Consider the following 20074-nt stretch of genomic DNA (forward strand, 5'->3'; position numbering starts at 1 on the left):
CGCTCCCCGTGGCATCCCATCGCTCCCCGTGGCATCCCATCGCTCCCCCTTACCCAGAGGCGGCGGTGCTGCTGTGCGGGGCCAGGCTGAGGGTGGGGAGCGCTGCAGGGTGGTTCTGGCTGCGGGGCCGGGCTGTTCTGGGCTGCGGGGGCCGCTCCGCTCGGCAGCTCCTGCCCGCACCCTCCGCCGCCGCCTTTTATGGCCCGTGGGGCGGGCGGGGCCGGGCGGGGCGGGCACCGTGCCCCGATTGCGGGCCACCCCCCCCCTGCCGCTTGGCAGCTCCTGCCCTTAATCCAGCCAGACGGGGGAAAAAAACCTCTTCTTTTCTTTTTCTTTCCTTTTTTTTTTTTCTTTTTCTTCTCCTAGTCCTTATTTTGCCTCATTTATTTGTTTTTATTTGTTTATTTTTTCCTCCTTTTTTTTTTTAAATTTCTTCTATTTTTTCTTACTTTTACCATCTATTTTTTTTACCTTCTGTATTTTCTCCTTTTTACCTTCTCCTTCTGTTTTTTCTTTTTGCCTTCTGTATTTTCTTCTTTTTACCTTGTCCTTCTATTTTTTCTTTTTACCCTCTGTATTTTCTTCTTTTTACCTTCTTCTACTTTTTCTTTTACCTTCTCCTTCTGTTTTTCTTTTCACCTTCTATTTTTCCTTCTTTTCACCTCCTCCTTTTATTTTTTCTTTCTAGCTTCTATTTTTCCTCCTTTTTACCTTCTCTTTCTATTTCTTCTTTCTACCTTTTTCTATTTTTCTTCTTTTTATCTTCTCCTTCTATTTTTTCTTCTTCTTACCTTCTTCTATTTTTTCTTTTTACCTTCTCCTGTTTTTTCTTTTTACCTTCTATTTTTTCTTCTTTTTACCTTGCCCTTCTGTTTTTCCTTCTTTTTACCTTCTTCTATTTTTCTTCTTTTTACTCTCTCCTACTTTTTCTTTCTACCTTCTTCTATTTTTCTTCTTTTACCTTCTCCTTCTATTTTTCCCTTTTCTTACCTTCTCCTTCTATTTTTTCTTTTTACCTCCTTCTATTTTTTCTTTTTACTTTCTTATATTTTTTTCTTCTTTTTCTCTTGTCCTTCTATTTTTCCTTCTTTTTACCTTCTCCCTCTCTATCTCCCTCTATATCTCCCTGTCTATCTCCCTCTATTCCTCCCTCTGTTCCTCCTTTTTTTCTTTCACAAAACTTTTTGATGTTCCTCCTCCCTCCTCTCAAAAAATAATTATCCCAAAGTCTAATTCCAGCATGAGGTATCTGTTTCTGTTGTCTCACTTACTGTGCTGCTCTGTAGCTGCTTCTGCAAGAAATATTTAATAAGATACTAGAAGTTTTATTGAGCTGGTGCTTGGGAGTGAGTGAGAGAGAATCTGTGTCCTGAGCTCCTAAAATATGGCAGGGTTTGGATCTGGGGCTGTGCACAGTCAATTCAGCAAAATGGATATCTCTGCCTTGCTCTTTTTTCTTGGGGTGAAATGGGTTAAAAAATGCCAGAGTGAAGGAGAGCAAAGGTGTTACCCAGGCCAAGGTGTGAAGGTGTTTCTTAAAGGTTTCTAGAGGTGGTTCCTGGCAAAGACAGCCATCAGCAGGTGATGGCTGCACCTTATTTCATAGAAATAGCAACAACTGGAATTTTCTGAGTTAGTAAAAGTTACATCAGCCTGTTAAAACCCCATTTTTCACTTTTCTTACACTTGCTGCTGGAGCTCTGTCGCACTCTGTTGTGTCACTCCTTGTGATTCAGCTGAAGGCCGGGGCTGTTTCCATTCTGGGGAGAAGCAGGAGGCCTTGCTGTCACACTGCTTCCCTGGATTGCTGCCAGGAGTGTTGCATCAATCCCTCCCAGCACGTTGCATCACCACCACCATCATCTGCTCCCACTGCAGGCTCCATCCATGCTCAGGTGCTGCTCTGGCTGGAGGAATCATATCTATTCCACACACATCTCAGCAGCTGCTGACCTTAGGGAGTTGCTAAAGCCACAAGAATTTGTTGGGATTTACAGCTTCTGATTTCACGGAGCAGATGGTGGACACTGGACAGATTTCTGGCTGAGATGATGAGAATTGCTCTGTCAGGACAGTGTATAGAAATGAAAATATGAGCTGATGTGATAGCAGGAATTTTAGGGAGAAGTTGGTGTATGTGGAAAGAGGGAAAGCTCAGAGGGAGCTTTCAAAGGATGCTCTAAAGGAGGCTGCACCTCCTGGGGGGGGTTTGTAAACCCTCAAAGGGTGGGCAGGCAGCCCCCAAAGCAAGCTGGAGCCAAAGGGGGGCTTGTCCTCAAACCAGGGAGTGCAAAAGAGGGCCTGTGGCCCAGGGAACGTGGGTTTGATAACTCTGAGCTGGGTTTTATCTCAGCCCACGCAGAGGAAACCTCTCTGTGACGTGAATAACTTGTGATGTGAGTGGCTGGTGCCGTGTTTCCCCCTCCTGCCCCTGCAGCATCACTGGTGCCACGGCTAAGGCTGAGCACTGCTTTGTGTCTTGAGTTTCAGAAAGTGGCTGAATAGAGCTCTGAGGAACATGGGAATTGCTGGAAGGTGTGTTATTAATCAGATACCTTCTGCTGGAGGATTTGAACACCTCCCTTTCTGAAAAGCTGCCTTACAGGGTGATATTGCCCCAGTTCTGCCCTAAAGCAACCAAAGTGGCTCCTAAGGGTTGGACTAGGTGATCTTTAGGGTTCCTTCCAGCCCAAACTGTTCTCTGATTCTACAATGAAAACCAGCCTGCAGTTTGGCCTGTGTTGGGCTCAGAATTCCAAACTGGGTGAGGATCAAGCTGCCTTCCCCTCCACTTCCCCAGGCTTTGATGCTCCACACACCCCTCGGTTCCCTGCCCATGGGAGCGTGGGCAGTGCTGACCCGCCTCAGAAAGGGACGTGGTCCTTCAATTTGGTGGTTTTCCCCTTTCCTTTCCCTCTTTGCTGAGCTGTGCCGTGGGTATGTGTGGAGCAGTGAGTCAGCCCTGGCTCCTCACATCCCGCACGTCCGAGGGAGGCTGGAGGCTTCCCCCGCCCCCACAGCGAGCAGAGAGCTCTGAGGAAACGCTGCCGGTGAAAACTTGGTGGGGTTTTTTTGGTTTTTTTTAACAAGTTTTGAATGTGCTTAGGAAATTGCATTGCAAGACTGGCTGTAAAAGTTGCTAAAGACTCGTCTTTCCCTCCTCAGCGTCTGGGTTATTTTTTCTTTAAATAAAAGGTCCTTATCTCCCCTGCCAACTTGGCAGCCAAGGTTGCAGCTGATTCCTGCATTTGGGCTGTGTTTTTTTTTCTCTTCTGCAAAGCTTAGAAAAATGGCCATTGCAGAGAAGATAGCTGGAGGGCACAGCAATTAGACAGGGAAAGTTCAAGGTTACTGTTCTTCTCGCTGGCTTTTTGGGGGGTAAGATGTGCTGTCTCCTCCCAGCTCCAAGAGATGAGAGGTGAGAGCTGCCCCGGCCCTGCTCAACTCCAGTGTCTGGGCTGTCCCAGTCCCAGAAACAAAGGTCAGTGGGAAGTGTTGGAATCGTGACATTTCACCTAAAAAAGGGTTTTTGTTTGCTTTTTTTCCAGGCAGGGTTTTATTTGCCTCCCGAACCCTGTGTTTGAAAGCCTCTTTTTCAACCTGAGGGCTGGGAAGGGTATTTTTAAATTCATTAAATACCAATGGAGATGTCCATGCAATTCTGAAGTACTGAGAGCTTGAGCTGTCAGGAGAGCACAGAGCTCAGGATAACTTGGAGCATTAACCAAGCAGCTGATAATCATCTGTGGCAAACACCTCTTAGAGCAGCACTCAGATTGTGCTGATCTAATTAAACAATATTTAATTCAATTTCGTTTTAAATTTCAGCAACTGAACTCTGTGCAAGCTCGTCGTGTGGACATTTAAATTGGATTATGTGTGGATAAAAGGATTAATGACTAAACTAAATTAGCCTAATTTTAGCTGTTCCCAATCTTATTTAGGAGAGTCTGCACAAGGAGGTTGTGGGGTTTAATCGCAACTTAAACCAGGCTTTGTGGCTGGGAGAACTGCACGAGTTTAACGTCATCTGGAGGAAGGGCTCTGCCTGAATTTCCAAAGCAGGGTAAGCACCTGAGGCTTGACCCAAATGTTGCTGGACAGGGGAGGCCGAGATGTGTGAGGGCTCAGGGAGATGATGCTCCACAGCCCAGCTCTGCTCACCAGCTTTGCACCTCCGAGCTCATCCGGAGCCACCAGCCCGGGAAAAGCTGCTTTGGAATTGCTCTGGAGGGTGCAAGTGATGCTGTGCTGTGTCATCTGGGTGTCTCTGCCTGCAGCAGCCCAAATTTAAGTCCCCCCCTGGCATGGCTCATTTCACACTGGGATAATCTTGGTGATGCCCCTGGGGAACGGGAGCACCGGCAGCTCAGCCCTGGCTGGGGGTGGACGTGCAGGAGGAGAGGAGCAGGGAGCATTCTCAGCTCTGGAGAGGTCTCAGGTGGCTCAGCTCCTGTTTCAGGGACACAGGACAGTGTCTCTTGGCTGTCACACAGCTCTGTGCTGGCGCTGTGGCCACGAGCAGCTGCCAGTGCAGGGCAGGGGCACGGCAGGCGCCAGGCATGCTGCGGGTGCGTGCTGGGGGCTCAGAGGGCAGGAGATCTGCCAGGAGAGGGGCTGGGAGGTGCTGGAAGGGAAAGGGACCATTCCCTGCTGCCAGAACATCCCCATATGAAGCTCCAAGGGATCTGCAGGGTGGTTGACACCCCCAGGCACAAATGTGCTGTTGGCTGCCCTGAAACACTCGAGAGAGAAAGAGGGATATAAAAAGAAAAAGGAAACCCCAAAGCCCAGCAAGCCCGATAAAGGATCTGTCCCTTTTAAAAATTAATAAAATAATATAATTTTGGTTTCCTTGCCCTGTTAGTTCCCACTGTACTGAAGCACTGTGTGCCTGCTCCACGGGCTGTGATGGGCACAGAGGGAAGGCAGGTCCCTGTGGGGTGTGGGGTGGGACATGGCCCCGTGGCTCAGCCCTGGTGACCTGGGCACTGTGGGGACCTGCTCTTCTGTGCTACCAGCAGGACTGAGAGCTGCCCTGGAGATGTCACAGAGAAACAGCCACAGGGATTCTGGTGCTTGGTGCCTGATGCTGCCATGTGGTTTTGCACCCAGGTGCTCTTCCAGCCGGCCTGTTCTCCCGTCTCAACCCAAATTGTGGATCTGAATTTTATTTTTCTTCGCCTAATATTATTTACCTAGGGGGAAGACATTCAAGCATCGTTAGCAGAGTGCTTTTGTGTAAGAATTCTGAGTCTGGGGGCCCACCCTGACCTATTCCACCCCAAGTGACACCCTGGTCTCTATGGCCACAGGAGGTCCCTTCTCACCAGTCCAGGGCTGTGACTCCGGGTTTTACAGAGTTGTGGAGGGGAACTTGAGACAAAATGCTGAGCTGACCTTTGCCTCTTGGTGTCATCTCCCAAAATGTGGCATCTCAGTGGTCTTGGTGGGAGCACAGCTGAGGTGGAAAGGTGTGTTGCTTCATCTTCCACATGTCTGTGTGTGGGCAAGGGTCAGGCACTGCTGGACCTTGGCTGTGATGAGCCTGAGCTCCACGGGGTGGTCTGGGACGAGGAGCTGATGCACCAACCAGGGAGGGGAGCAAAGGTGGGACAAAACACCGTGTTTTACCTGAGCAGGTCAAACCCTGTGCACAGCGAGGCTCTTGTTTGAATTCCAGCGAGTCGAACCCCGTGCACAGCGAGTGCTTTGTTTTAATTCCAGCAGCTGGGGGGGAGGAACAAGTGGCAACCAGGAGCAGAAAATAGCGTGTCCTTCATTTCAGTCACACTTGCGGTGTCAAGGAGGATCCACGGCTTAACAGAGGCTCCTAAATGACCCATTAGTTTAAACTTCCCGAGGTTGATGTCGCAGGGGGGGGCAGGGTTGCCGTGCTGAGGGCTGGCAGCAGGGATACAGAGCCCCCTTCATTCCACTGTTTGCTCCAAAATCCCCCCGAGGGGAGCTGCATGCTTTCCTAATGGAATATTTTCCTGTTTAGAAAACGGGGACATGACAAAAATAACGATGTCCTCCCCCTGCAAGGATAGTTTTATCAAGCTCCTGGTGGAAAGTGGGCAGGTAGCCCAGCCCCTGGCCCTGCCAGCTCTGCACCGTGTCACTGTGTGCCCGGGGAGGGCTGTGCCAGGGGGTGGGGGCCACAGACCCTCCAGCTCCGTGTGGCATCCTGTGCTGACCCAGCACGAGTCAGGGCACGTGGAACTCTACTGGCTGTGGGAATGAGCTGGTGGGGAGAAAAGGAAAATCCAGTTTAGGGGCAAATACTGAGCACTGTGTGAGCTCCTTCAGGAGAGCTGGTCCTGCCTTTCCTGGGGTTTGGGGTGACTGCTTTGCCCAGATCAGCTCCCCTTCAGCATCTGGCTGGCTGCAGGCAGCATCTAGCAGGTCCTGTGCTGCTGTGCCGGGAAGAACTGACCCCTTCTGTGATCCCAAGTCAGAGTCTTCCTTAGTTTTCACACTTGTACAATTATGCTTGATTTGCTCCCACATTTGCAGAGGAAACAGTGAAAAAGATTAATTGTAGTAGAATGTTGAAGAGTTTGTGATGTGGTCGATCTGAGGATCTTCATGGGGTAGTAATGACTTTCTCTGGGTTCATCCTGGAGAGGAGATGGAAGTCAGACCTCACCGGGGGCTGCAGCTTCCTCAGAGGGGCAGCTCCAATCTCTGCTCATTGTGACAAGGGACAGAACCCCAAGGAGGGGCTGGAGCAGTGTCAGGAGGGGTTTAGGTTGGATATTGGGAAAAGGTTCTTCCCCAGAGTGTGTTTGGGCTCTGAACAGGCTCCCCAGGGCAGTGGGCACGGCCCCAAGGCTGCCAGAGCTCCAGGAGCGTTTGGACAACGCTCCCAGTGACAGGGTGGGATTTTGGGGTGTCTGTGCAGGGCCAGGAGTGACTCGATGATCCTTGTGGGTCCCTTCCAGCTGAGGACATTCTGATTCCATGGCAGGACACAGCCCATGGCAGCACTGCCCTCAGGGCTGCAAAGGGAGGCAGCAGCAGGACGGGTCAAAGGGCCTCTGCCCTTTGGAACCAGCTCCCAGGGTTATTTGAATTTAAACCTAAAGTAGGTCAGTTGGGTTTGGGTTCAAAGTTTTATTTGCTTTCAGAGCAGGTGTAGGGTTGGATTGGAATTTCATTAGAAATTCCTGAAACGCTTTTAAAAGAAATCCCGGTAATTAGTAAAGTCGGTGTTTTAAATCATCTGTGCTGGAATGAGGAGGTTGTTTCCTGGTCAGGTTTTAATTAAGGTGGGAAATAAAAAATCCAGGTAAAGAAAAACCTGTTTTATTGCTGATATCAGCAGTCTTGCAATTGAAAGAGTTGCCAAAAAGTTACAACAAGGAACAGCATTTCTTACCCTTGGAAAAATCTTCCCAGGTTTCCCTCTTCCCGTGCAGCTTCAGTGCTTCTGGCTCCAGGTCCTGTACCTCATTCCAGGTTTTTCCCATGAAGCTTTGCAGGCACCTGACAGGACACAGACAGGTTGTACCTGCTCTAATGATGTGAGGTTTCATCCCAGCTCTGGGAAGTCAGGGCCTGGAGGGGACTGGGGCTTTGGAGTCTGCCCTGCCCTGTGCCAAGATTCTGCTCAGCATCACCAAGCAAATCATCTTTCTCCCTGATGTTTTCCATTTGAATGTGCTGTCAGGACTTGTGTTTCAGGCATTTGTTAATCCTTTAATGAAAAATGTACCAGCAGCATTAAGCACTGCTTAATTTTTTTATGCTTGAACTATAAATCCATCCTCAGTCCATCCTTTTTCCTTAATGGAGGTTTTGCATTTCAAGGGATTAAGTGTTCTTTATGCAGTGCTCTGCCTCTGATTTTCAGCTTCTTTTGTGTTCCTCTGAACTCCAGAGAGAGAGAGAAGTTTAAAAACTAATCAAATATGATGATTCCAGACTGGTCAGTGCTGACTAACTGGTATCACACCTCAGCAGCTGAATCAAAAGCTGCTGATCTGGGATGGTGTCCTTGGGAAAGCTCCCAAGGGAGTAAAGTAGTCACGTGCCTTTAATCTGGATGTCAGATGGCAGGAAGGAAAACAAAGCTACTCATGCAGGAGTCACATCCTTTTGCACCTTGGCTGCCACCACCTGGGTGTTTGGTCCTGGGCTCACCCTGGGTGCAGCACCCGGGGAGCTGCAGGGGATGGTGAACCCACAGTTCCTTCCTCCCCCACAGCTCCCCCTGCTCCATCCCTGAGGCCTGGAAAGTGTTGGGAATCTGCCTGCTCAGGCAGCAGGGCTGGGGCTGCCTGGCCAGCTGAAGAGCCTAATTCTAAAAGCAGAGGCTGGGCAGGTGTTAGCCTGGTGTTACTGCAGGGTGTGACCTTGTGACACCGGGTGACACTCGTGTCCCCAGCTGGCAGGGCTGTTCTGCACCCTCACACGTTTTTAGAGGGAGATTAGCTTTTAACCAGCTGGCTGTGTACCTGATTTCTGTACCTGATGCTGGGACTTTTTTCCACCTGAAGCTTAAATCCTTGGCTGCTGCCAGTGTGGCCCAGGCTGTGTCCTGTAAAGCGTGTCCCTGCCAGCCCACTGCTGGCAGTGTGTGATGCCCACTGCATGGGTGCAGGATGACCTGAGGTGAAGCTTTTCTGCGTCTGATGAGCTGGGAAGGGATAGAGAACCTGCTTGACAGGTCACACACGTGCCCCACAGAGCAGGAGCTCAGACTATCTCGCTCACATGAACATTGCAGGGCACGAGGAGGCAGCAGCTCTGGGATTGAGGTGGGGAGTGGGAGCTCCTCAGGAGCTGGTGGTGATCTTGCCCTGGAGAAGGTGCTTCCAGCAGAGCAGTGACCCCTAACACCACGTCTGGGCAGGGTATGTCCCATGACTCAGAGCATGATTTCCTGCAGGGGATGATATTATTTGTTTTCCAGGGAATGTCTGGCCCAGCCCTCGGAGGTCTGTGGGCTCTGACACAGCTCGTCACAGATCAGCACAGGCTGAACTGAGGAAGCACTGGGAGTCCTGTGAGCATCTCTCTTTTCCATCTCACTGATCCCAGACTGTTCCAATGCTTTTATTTTTTGTGGTTCATTTTTAGCATTGTCTCCTCTGTATCCAGCCAGCTCCACTGCCTTGGTGTGTATTCACTCCCTGGTACTCAGGACAACACTGTCCATGGAAACATAGACAGAGAACAGCCTGGAGCAGCATTCCAGCCTCATCCTGTCCCATCAGGGACACAGGGCTGTCAGGGATCCCCTGCCCAAGCCATGCTATCCCTGAGCACCAACCTGTTCACAGCTGATTTTTTCCTTTCCTGCCTTTATTGATCTGCACTACTCAACCCATAATTGCTTTTTTTCTTGTTTGAACTTGTAGGGCCTGAAATTCCAGGTTTAACTTTGCTTTGGCAAGTCCAGGGGAAGGAGGAAAGGACAGATCAAGGTATTTTGGTGGTTTAGTCAAACACCTTGTGGCCTGGGTAGTGTTTTGCAGTCCTACCCTTGTTGATGTGACAGAATTGCAACGTCCTGAGCTTTTCACTAATATGGGGTGGTGCATCAGCTTTTCAGAGTATATTAATGCTGAAATTTGCTGGCTCTGGTGGGATCAATAGGTGGCATTTACAGTCTTTCCAAGACTTCAGCCTCCTGGTTGACTGGCAGTGCTTCAGGGCACGGCTTTAAACCAGGCAGAATGGGCAACCTGCAGAGGGTGTTTGGCTACATCCAGCATCACCAGCAGCCTTGTAGAAACCCAGACTGGTCATATCTTCCTCTCCTTTGCCTTCTCTGACAGGAGGAAGTTTGACGGGATTTCTGAGGTCGGTGGTGGCACTTTTACCACATGAGGCTCCACTGAGGGGTCCGACACACCCAGCGCTCAGGACCCGCGGGCACCTCGTGGCGCATCTCCCCTCTGCGTTCCGCTTTAAAAAACGTCCCAGCGCTCCTCCTCGCTTCCTTTTTGCCGCCAGCTGAGCTGGGGAGGAGGCTGCAGGAGGAGGAATGTGGTGTTACCGCATTGCTGAGCAGGAGCTGGGGCGGGGCGGGCACGCCCAGGCCGGGCACACCTCAGCCAGGAGGAAGCCGAGCCCGGCTTTCACGCACTGTAGCCTGAGGGACAGTATTTTTTTTTTCCCCCCCAGCTCTTTGTATCCCCTTTCTCTGAGCTTCCAGTCCTCAGCTTGCACGTGCCTGTGTCGCTCAGCACGGGGATGGGGAGGTAGGTGACACAAACAGCAGAGGAACTGGAGGAGGGATCTGGAGTGATCTGCTGAGCCCCTGACCAGCATGGGAGAGGTCGTGATTTGGGGGTTATTTCGGTAAAGACGGTGGATAAGTCTCCATGAAAGTCTTTTTGAGAATGAAACCCCCCAGTTTAGGTGAAATGTAGTGTGTGAGTGGTGCAGGGGGGCAATGGATGGGGGTGTTGAGATGTGGAGGCTGCTGAGTTACCTTCACTAAACACTTTTTAGTGTAAACATATTACTTAAAGGTTTGTTGCTTTGCTGCCACAGTAAAAAAAAATAAAGTTATGAAACTGCTTCCTTTAATAGTCATGTAAAGCATCGGAGACCACTGAAAGGTCGTGAATGCAAGGTAACTGAATTAGATCTGAAGCAGGGGAGAAGGGCTCCTCCTCAGCTGGGCATGGGGCTGGAGCTCAGACAAGAACCTTGGTTCTTAAAAATTACTCTTTTCACAGCTGGTGAGTCCACAGGATTGTGGACACAGCCCAGCAGATAATCCTGGAGCTCCTCTTGGGTGATTTTGTGTCTTGAGGAATTCCGGTGCTGCGGGCAGGAGGGGGGACTCTGCCTGTGCAGCCCAGGTCGCCTTTGGGCTGGAAGTCTGATGTGTGGACACACAGCGTGATTAGAACTCACGTGGACGTGCCGAGTTAGGCTTTAAATGATCCAGTTGAGGTGTTGATGGTGGCAGTGCCTTGTCAGTGTGAAGCAAAACACAATAAACCTGTCTGAGAGGGCGGGTGAACATTCCAGGGAATCCCCTGATGGAGCCGAGCAGCAGCTCTGGAGGGAGCTGGTTTCAGGCTAATTTGGTCCACGCCAGCCCCGGGGGAGTTAAGGTGGGTTATGGATGGGCTCTCACTTGCTGTTTGCCCACAGAGCAGCTGGTCCAGGCTGCCCTCACCCTCCCCAGGAGTGAGTTGTGCGTGCGCTGTGCCCGTCTCGGGAGTTCTGTGGTAACAGGGTGGGGATGTCTGGGGATCCCTGAATCACTGCCTTTATCATCGCTGCACCCACGGGCACCTTCTGGCCCAGGTGAGGCAGCTGCCTGTTAAAAGCCAGGGAGGAGGGAGCCGGGGCTCAGAGGGCTCCTGTGGTTGCGGAGCGGCTGCCGGGCGGTGCGGGGGGGAGGGAGCCCTCGCTGTGAGCCGGGGACACTGCGGGGACACCGCGGGGACAGGGACAGCGCTCCTGCTCCCCCAGGGAAGAGGGCAGGTGAGGTTTGCGGCTCTTGGGGGTGTGCTGGCAGCTCTTCCTTGCCTGGGTTCTGTGGGAGACACTTACTCTCGGTTGGTTTTTATGGGTTTCTTCGTTTCATAAAATGGGACTTTGAGCTGTCTCGTGATGAGTTTTGATCTGGAGCTGATTCTGGAAGCGCAGGCAAAAGGTGGGGCTGAGGAACAGACAGTGCACCCTGGGACGGGGTGGCTGGGGGCTGTATGGGGGATGAGTGTGTGTGCACACTCTTTGGAGCATCCCTTCCAGCTGTGCACTCCCACCCGGCATCGGCACCGATCCCTGGTCGCTGTGGATTGTGGTGCCGGGGGCTGTGGCTTCTCCCTGTCCCTGGGGAAAAGTGATTTCTCAGTCAGGAATCACTGCTGAGAGCAAGGAGCCTGCTGGTACCTGTGGTTCACCTCAGTAGTAACATAAAGATCCAAAGATAGCTTTTGGGGAAGAGGGGAATCTCTGACAGACTTTGGGAGAATCCTGTGTGCTCTTCGTGAGCTGGATGAGAAACTGTTGTTCTTTGTACCTTATAAACTAACACAATCTGACTTTCCTCTTCACAATTCTTGACTTTTCACCCATGTTATTCTGTGTGGATCAATTAAAATCATCTCCCTGTAAACTGAGCAGGAAAGTGAAGGGCATGGGCTGAGTTTTGACTGACATTTTCTGCTCATTTTCACTTACACTGTGCATTCTTCCCTAGGTGTGTCCGTGGCCCAATGGAGTCTCTTTGCCAGCCTTGGCCATGGGCATTATTTGTCCTGCTGGGTAAGGCTCACCATGGCGTGTTATTAAAAGGACATGGGGCAAGCTGACTAAATAGAAACACTGCTAATGTAAGCTTTGTATCAGCAGCAGTGTGGTGGCAGCAGCAGGAGACTGGGGTTTGATAACAGTGCTGGTGTTTGGCAAAAGGCTGAGCTGCCAGACTGGCTGTATGAACAGGGGACACCAACCAGGGCTGGGCAGGATGATGGGCAGGGAGGGCACTGAGCAGCCCAAATCCTGGGGTCAGGGAAAAGAAGAGTGTGAGAGAGAACTGCTAGTACAAAACAGTTTAAAAGTGCCTTTTCAAATTAAAAATAAAGGTAGTTCAGGGGCAAAATAGCTTCCTTCTCACTGGCAGATGCCTGGGGTAGGTTGTCCCAAGCACGACTTTGTTGCTCTGTTGTAGGAAACAGCAGATTGTTTTCTGGTGTTTTCTGTGTGTCACCCTGACAGGGTCCCTAATCCTGTTTTCCTGCTGTCCCAGCTGCCCCACAGCTGCTGGATGCACAGCAAGACTGTTCCCAGGGAGCCTGCTACCCCACCTCTGGAGACCTGCTGCTGGGACGAGCCCACCACCTGAGAGCCTCCTCCACCTGCGGCCTCAGCAGGCCTGAGACCTACTGCACACCCCATGGAGAGGTACCCCCACCCCCTCACCTCCTCCCTGCACGGCCCCAAACCTCCTGCAGGGCTGCAAATGCCTTCACCCATCCCAGCCCTCCTGCCCCTTCACAGGGATGTGTTTGACCCATTGAGCCCAGGCAGGATGGGGCTCTGAGAAACCTGGGCTAATGGAAAGTGTCCCTGTGGAAGAGGGTTGGAATGAGATGAGCTTTGAGGTCTCTTCCAAGCCAGACTGTTCTGGGATTTTATGATTTGTCCCCTCTCCAACCATGCTGGGTCTTTGCACTGCAGTGTCCCCTCGAGCCCTTCTCTACCATCCCCATGGATGAGAAGAGAAGCTGGCCAGGAAGGACAAGTCAGGAAAAGGGCAGCAAAGCTCTACCACAAAGCACTGAAGACAAAACACAAGCTTTTGCATCTGAAATATCCCAGACTCTCCTATCTCTGGATGTTTTAGTTATAAGCTAAACTCGTATTTCACTTGTCAAAAGCGGGAACATTTCAGGTCTTTCCCAAAGACTTGGAAAAGCTGCTGGACTGAACAACTGTTTTCAATCATGCTGCTTGTGTGGGGGCAGGAGGTCGTGCTGGGGGGAAGATGAGGCTTCAGGCAGCTGCAGATTCCCCAAAGCTGCCACCAAATCAGAGGGGGAGTTTAAGGATAAATCTGCCCGAGCACAGAGCTGAAAACTGCAGGGGTGATGTCCCTGGTGTGAGCACTTCCTAAAGCCTTTCTCTGCCTGCTGTTAACTCCATAACTGCTGGGGGAGGAGCTCCAAAGGGAGTGAGTTCAGTGCAGGGCAGGCAGAAAGGGTCTTGGAGGAGATGCTCCAGAGGAAAGTAAATGGCCCCCCTCCAGCGAGGCTGTTTTCATCAGTGAAATCCAGCTCGAGTGAGTCAGCCTTCCTCTGGTTTTAATTCCCCTCCAAATTGAAGGCCAAGATGTGGCAGTAAGTGGATTTGTGGTGGAGCCAGTGGTGTTCTCTGGGCTGGAGAGCTTTCCACTCCTCTGTGAGCTCAGGGAGGAGGCAGCTCCCTGGCCCAGAGGGGTGTGAGCATCACATCCTGCGGGATGCTGGGCTGGCTGCAGCACCTCTCCTCTGTCAGCTCCTTTTCCAGGCTGACAGTCACAGTCAGGCATTTCCTCCATGCAGGCTCCCACTCACTTTTTTTGGAGCTGTTTTGCTGCTCCCAGGGATCAGGGCTGTTTGTTCCCCTGCTGCTTCCCATGGCTGCTGTGGCCCGTGGATGGGGAAAAGGAATCAATGATTTCTGCTTTGACTTAATTGTCTTCTGCTTCCCAATTTCTGTTTATAGATGAGGAAAACTCCATAAATGTGCCTCTGAAATATCCACTTAACACTGACTTTTGACAGTGACTTTTACTTGAAAAGGGGACTTGGGGGGCTTGTACTGTGGGAAGCAAATGTTGGAAAACCCTTGATTACTCTGGTCATCCTAATACCAGCTGGAGTGGGCTGGTTATTCCCTTTGCCTGACCTTGAGAGATCACTCTGAAGGGCATCAGTTGTGATCATCTGCATAATTTGTAATCTTTGAAGTGGAGATTGGACACCTCTCTGATGTCTCTGCTGTTCCTGGAGCAGAAATGATCCTTTGGGTGCAGAATTAGTGAGTGAGGGCTCACGGTGGGGCTGTGGAGGAGGGCAGGGAGCAAGTTTACTGCAGTCTCTTCTAGTCTACAAATCCCTAAACTATTCACTTTTCATGTTTCTTGTCCCTTGCCTTACAAGAACCAGGGTTAAGAGAGACATGGAACAATTAACACTGATAATTTGAGTTGGATTCTCCAGTTCTGGCTTTGGGAATGGGGTCTTTGCTTCCTTACATACATGGGATCCTTTCCTTTACTGAAATGAAAGATGCAGAGTTACTCCTAGCAAATTCCCTGATTCCTGTTCTGCAACTGTAATGGCCAATGCAGTTTTGATTAGACCAGCTCTTAACTCGATGGGAGAAATCCCCATGGATTCAGCATTTCCTAATTTTTCCCACCCTTCCTCTCCTTCCCTAATTTAAGCAAAACTTAATCCCCTGAACCCAATTTTCCTATTCCCGTCCCATAAAACATTTAATTTATAGACTCCTGTGACTCTTTTTTGGTCACAAGCCTTGCTCTTGTTTTTTTTTTTTTTGCCAAATAGGTGCAAATCTGGAGGTGGTTTTGCAATCCTAGCAGAGGGCATGGGATGAGGGGTTGCTCTCCCTGGTGCCAGCTGGTCAGTGCTGCCTGTCTGCTGGCCCCAGGGTCCTCTTTTGCAACTCTGGTGGGTCACTTATCGACTTCAGCCTCTGCTCCATTGTCTGCTCCAGCTCCAGATCCCTCTAACCTTTATACTTTGCACTCCTGATTGCTCCACTCCTTGGCTGGAGCCTCAGTCTAGTGAAATCCAGGAGGGACACTCAGCATTGCCATTTATAGCACAGGGGACTGCACTGGGGGTCAGGGAAGTGGTGGGGGGTGGAAACCAGGCAGGCCAATGGCATGGCCTGGAAATCACTGAGTGCTTGGGAAATGGCTGGTGGAGCCAGCAGGGAAAGGGAAAGCAGGAGGGAAAATGAAAATAAAACAGGAAAAGAAGCGAGCCTGGATTTGGAGTCGGAGAGGGAAGACTCGGTGGGAAAGATTGATGCAAAGAAACTCTGGAAAGACTCTGGTGGACTGGGGTGTGATTCAAGGCTCTGTTAACACACCTCTTTCTTTGCAAAGATATAATATATATGTAAATATACATATTAGAGAGATGTAAATATAAACATCTGCACAGCACTGTGATGGGAGTGCAGAGCAGCTCCCACTGGCTGCCTCCAGCCCAGGGAAGGCACACTGTGGCTTTCACATGGACTATCAAATCCCAAGTCCCCTTGCCTGGCCTGGCCATTCCAAGTGACAGCATGAGGGCTGTGCCTGCCTGTGGCTCCTTGCTCTGCTGCTGGAAGCAGTGGGACCTGTGCCATGCCATGTTCACACCCAGCAAAGATTAGCATTTCTCTGCAGGGAGAGTGTTTCTTTCCTCCAGGCTCATGCAATGCTTTTGCTTGGACATATTCACACCTAGAAAGCAGCTACAGGTTTTTCTGGTTGTTTTATTAGTTTAGGAGAGCACCTCAAACCCCCTGCACATCCCTGTGAAATCTTTTCCTAGAGAACAGGCAGGAGAGGAGCAGAGCTGGGTGTCCCTGTGCTTGTGTTGCATCCTACAGTGGAGAGGGGGGTATGTGACAGTTGTGTGGGGTCCTCACATCCCAGCCCCGAGAGATTTTGGATGTTAAAAGCTGTTGGCATAAGGACCAGGATTTTCAGCCTTCTCTCACCTGCTCTTCATGGGCATTTGGTGGATATGAAGGGTGGGAAATCACCTTTATCATCCCTTGTGTCGTGGTGACACGGAGTCATCCAGGTGGGAATTGAGAGGTGCCAGAGGAGCCTGATCCCTACATGAGTCAGGAGGAGGGAGATGTGAGCCTGCTGGAGCTCCTGGCACAGCAGAGGGGGTTCCTGTGCTGGTGGATGGTCACATCTGCCTGGCAGGGCTGGGCTGCAGCAGCTCTGGTGCCTCAGCACCAGTTCCTGCTTGGCTGCTTCCAAAAATACTCCCTTCCAGTGTCTGTGAGGGAGAGTAAGTGCCAGACTGATGCTTCTGCCTGCTGTGCTGCTGCTGTCTGATGGTTCCATCTGCTTTGCCCACCTGCATGAGTCAGTCAGGGAGCTGGGTGCCCAGCCAAAGCTTCCTGGGTGCTCCAGCAGGCCCTTGGCATGTTGGAACAGGGGAGAAGGAGGCAGGAAAGCTGTGCCTCCCAGCTCACTTTCTTTCCAGACTCACTTCATCAGTCAAACTCAAGCTTTTTACACGGAAAAATGCATCCACAAAATCATGAAATAACTGTGACAGGACGTGACCAAAGCAGGGCTTCTACTTTGGGGGTTTTTCCTCATCAAGTCCAGGGTTTGCCCTGAATAATTTGTGTTCCCGACCTGTTGAAGGTGATACAGCAACCACATGTTGCTGCTCAGTGCTTATCTCATTCAGGCATTCAGACACACCCTGCTCCTTGCTGCAGGGATATGTCCCTACCTGCAGTGGATGTGCAGAAGAAAAAGCCTATTTTCCATTGTTTTTTCCCTCCTCCCTTCTCTGTATCCTTCTTAGTTTTGCCACATGCCTGCAAACCAAACATGTGCTGGGAGACAGCACATCATTGCCTTGCAGGGGCAGCAGGACCCCAGCAAGGCCTGCAGGGTGTGGGATAAACTGGTGCAGTTTGGGCTTTGCAGGCTGCCATCCTGGCAGATTTTATATCAGGGTTTGCTGGTGAGAGAACAGACAGGGTAAGGAAAACAGGCCCCCACGTGCTTCTTTTAAAAGCAAGAGGAATGAACTCCATTTCCTTACACCCCAGACCTGGGGTGTTGGGCCAGCTTGTGTCATCTTGTGTCTTCTCCCCCATCTCTGCTGTTGCCTCTGAATTTGGGGTCACTGATGAGACCAAGCTGGGGGGCAGAGCCCTCTGTTTGTGTTTTGAGCATAACCCTGGAGCTCATTTTCAGCCTCATTTTCAACAGGCCAAGCAAGGATGTGACATCAATGTCGTGGTTTAGAGGATCACAGGTACAGGGTGGGATTCTGGGGCTGTCCTGTGTAGGACCAGGAGTTGGACTCGATGATCCTTGTGAGGCCCTTCCAACTCAGGGGGTTCTATGACATATCTGTGCTTCAAAATGGAAGCCCAGTCCAGTTCAGCAAATCCCAGCTGCTCACTGGGAAGTTTAACCATGGTGACACAACCGTGGGTAACTTCTACTGCCTTTTCCCAAGGAAATGTATAGATTACTTCACAGGCATGAGCTCTGCTCCACAATCCATGCCCTGCAGCTAACAGGGCATGAAAATGGGTTGGAATAGAGAATTGCATAACTTGGCTTAGCAGGTGCCTCTGTTCCCCAGGTAACTTACTGTTGCTGCCCACCCTAGTTTTTAATAACCTTTAATCTCTCTGTGGATGTATAAATTCCCACCGCTTTCCAGCTTGTCCCAAAATAGACTTGGCACAGGGATTGCTGTCCCTATAGAATATCAGTTGTGTAAGAGCACACAGAGCTCCCTTCTGGGAGGCTGTGCCAGGAGCACTGACACAGTGCTCTCACTCCCTGACAAGCAGCTGGGTCAAATATGGGACCACCGAGGTCTCCACAGCTATGAAAGGTCTCTGTTTCATGACTGGAGAGCAGCAGCTTCCTATTTTTGCTGATGAATAAGCTCGGTTTATTTTGGGTTGTGCTCCTCTGCCAGGAGGTTTTATTTCGAGGGCTCTCTACTCGTGTTAAAATGGCAGCTCCTTAAATTGCTTTGGTCAGAGTCCATCAGCTTAAAATCGTTTGAGGTTTCAGTGCCTATGTGAGCAGGGGAGGCTGCTCAGGAGCTGGTGCATAAGGTCAGAGAAGGAGGAGAGCAGCAAAACCCTGCAGAAGTGTGTCACACATGGGCATTTTTACAGTAGCTGGTGGTTGCTCTGCGTGGATTTTTTCCCCCTCTCTGTTATTTCTAAGACATGAATCTGTTTATTCCCAACACTGTGGCTTTCCCTCTGAAATGACTGTGTTGTGAGTTATCATTCAAGTCTGGAATGAATTTCCCTTCTCCACTCCAGAGTCACCCTATTTTTGGTGACTCTTAAGAGCAGCTTGGGGGCACGGAGGGCTATCAGTGCTTTCCATGCAGAACTACAACCTCTTTTACCTTCCTCGTGTCCTTTCCAGCCCCCATCCCACACCTCCTCACACTCAGAGCAGTTCTTCTCTACCTGGCAGGGAGGGGAGAACGTTCTGGAGAGCCAGGGATGCTCCAAGGGTTGGTGGCTCAGTTTAAACCCAGATCTCTTCACTGTCTCTTGTCTCTTCCTCACCCAGCTCCGAGGGTTCTGCTGAGCCTGGTAAAAAAAGGAGAGAGCTGGAGGAAGGTCTGTGCCTGGTAAATCTCCCCTCAGCCCGGCTCTGGGCCGTCATTTTTGGTAATTCCCTCTGTTCCGAGGAACTTTGAGACACATAGTCACAGCTGGGAAGAGCAAACCCTCCTGTTGTGCAATTCGGGGCTTTCACAATTTGCTCCCAGGACGTGAAATGAATTTTGCTTCCAGTGTTAATTTTAGCCTGATTTAAAAAGCTGAGAAAAAGAAAAAAAAAAGAAGATTTTTGCACGCAGCCCAGCCCCAGGCTGCTTGGAGAGGGTCTGTCTCACACGGTTTAGTCTTCGTTTTTACTTAGCACCGCATTTTAAGTGTGGTTGCAGCTGCAGAGTAGCTACTAGAGAGTGCTCCTGTCTGTGGCTGTGTGAACGACCCAATAAGTATGCACAAATTGCTCCTAACGAGATGAACCTTCCCCCTTGCAGAAAGCCTTCCTTTCCCCTTTGCTGAGCACAGTCACAACCACTGGGAAGTTTAATCACTGCTGGCAGTTGTTCAGTAGATTATTTCTGTGGGTAATTCCTGCAGCTCCTGACAATTTGCTGCTGGTAGTCATCCTCTGAAATGAGTTCTTCTGCCTGGACCTGATTGAATTATTTGTGATTCTCACTGGCAGAGCCAGGAGGAGTTGGTAGAGCCAGGGAAATGGCAAGATGATATATTTTGGTTTCTCTGTTTGCTTACTTTGCGATATTGTTATAAATATTGTAGTTATACAGCTCCTGTTCTGCGACATTTATAAACAGAGATCGTAAAGATTGGGGAAAATAGTGTGGAAACAGATCAGTTTAAAGTGAGGATCTCTCCTCATAATCCACCCAGGTGAGGAAAGGTTCCCAGGTTTGGGACAGAGCAGAGTCAAGTCTGGGCTTTGTTAGGAATTAAAACCAGCCCAAGGTGTGAGCCCACATCTGTCCCTGCTGCCCAGCCACCTCCCTGGGTGCTTTGCAGCTGCTGTGCTACCAGTTGGTGCCTTCTGGTCAAGGCCACCTTCCCCCTTGTGCAGTTTTGTGGGAGTGCAAGCAAAAACGTGATTCTGGACAAAATGTATCATTGATGTTCCATGAGTTTAAAGATAGTGAAGAAAAAAAAAGCTAGTTCTTATGAAACAAAGTCCCTTTTTGTAAAAATGAGAGACTGGCTTAGCTGAGCCTGTTTCAGGAGTAAGGCAATAGGTGTAAACCACAAATCAATTTTTAAAGGGGAAATCAGTAATCCTGAT

At 50.3% G+C, this 20074-nt stretch overlaps 2 protein-coding genes and 1 long non-coding RNA gene across 11 annotated transcripts in view; 2 read left to right on the forward strand and 1 right to left on the reverse strand.

Annotated features, from left to right (window-relative positions):
- G0S2 (G0/G1 switch 2) overlaps positions 1 to 17579 on the reverse strand; it is an 18501-nt gene extending 922 nt beyond the window's left edge. The window contains exons 1-3 of one of the 9 annotated variants that reach the window (XM_027659874.1): positions 12737 to 12741; positions 12137 to 12144; positions 54 to 142 (exon numbers count right to left, since the gene is read on the reverse strand). The gene's annotated coding sequence lies outside the window, so the exon portion shown is untranslated. Of the gene's footprint in view, positions 1 to 53; positions 162 to 338; positions 357 to 1181; positions 1188 to 3058; positions 3065 to 6607; positions 6612 to 8124; positions 8130 to 12136; positions 12145 to 12736; positions 12742 to 14033; positions 14040 to 16806; positions 16814 to 17575 lie in introns of those variants that run through there. The other 8 variants (XM_027659876.1, XM_027659878.1, XM_027659875.1 and 5 more) reach the window with 8 other exon arrangements.
- LOC113954931 lies at positions 3411 to 12243 on the forward strand. The gene is made up of 3 exons (XR_003530367.1): positions 3411 to 3481; positions 3945 to 4066; positions 12179 to 12243. It is a non-coding gene; the product is annotated as an uncharacterized LOC113954931 (long non-coding RNA).
- The window catches only part of LAMB3 (laminin subunit beta 3), a 25032-nt gene continuing 17213 nt past the window's right edge, over positions 12256 to 20074 (forward strand). Inside the window, exons 1-2 of the mRNA XM_027659634.1 lie at positions 12256 to 12262; positions 12728 to 12882. Of these exons, the coding sequence (XP_027515435.1) occupies positions 12256 to 12262; positions 12728 to 12882 (162 nt within the window). The remainder of the gene's footprint in view (positions 12263 to 12727; positions 12883 to 20074) is intronic.

Source organism: Corapipo altera, unplaced genomic scaffold, assembly GCF_003945725.1.
Source record: "Corapipo altera isolate COAL_440 unplaced genomic scaffold, ASM394572v1 77b, whole genome shotgun sequence".
Taxonomy (NCBI): Eukaryota; Metazoa; Chordata; class Aves; order Passeriformes; family Pipridae; genus Corapipo; species Corapipo altera.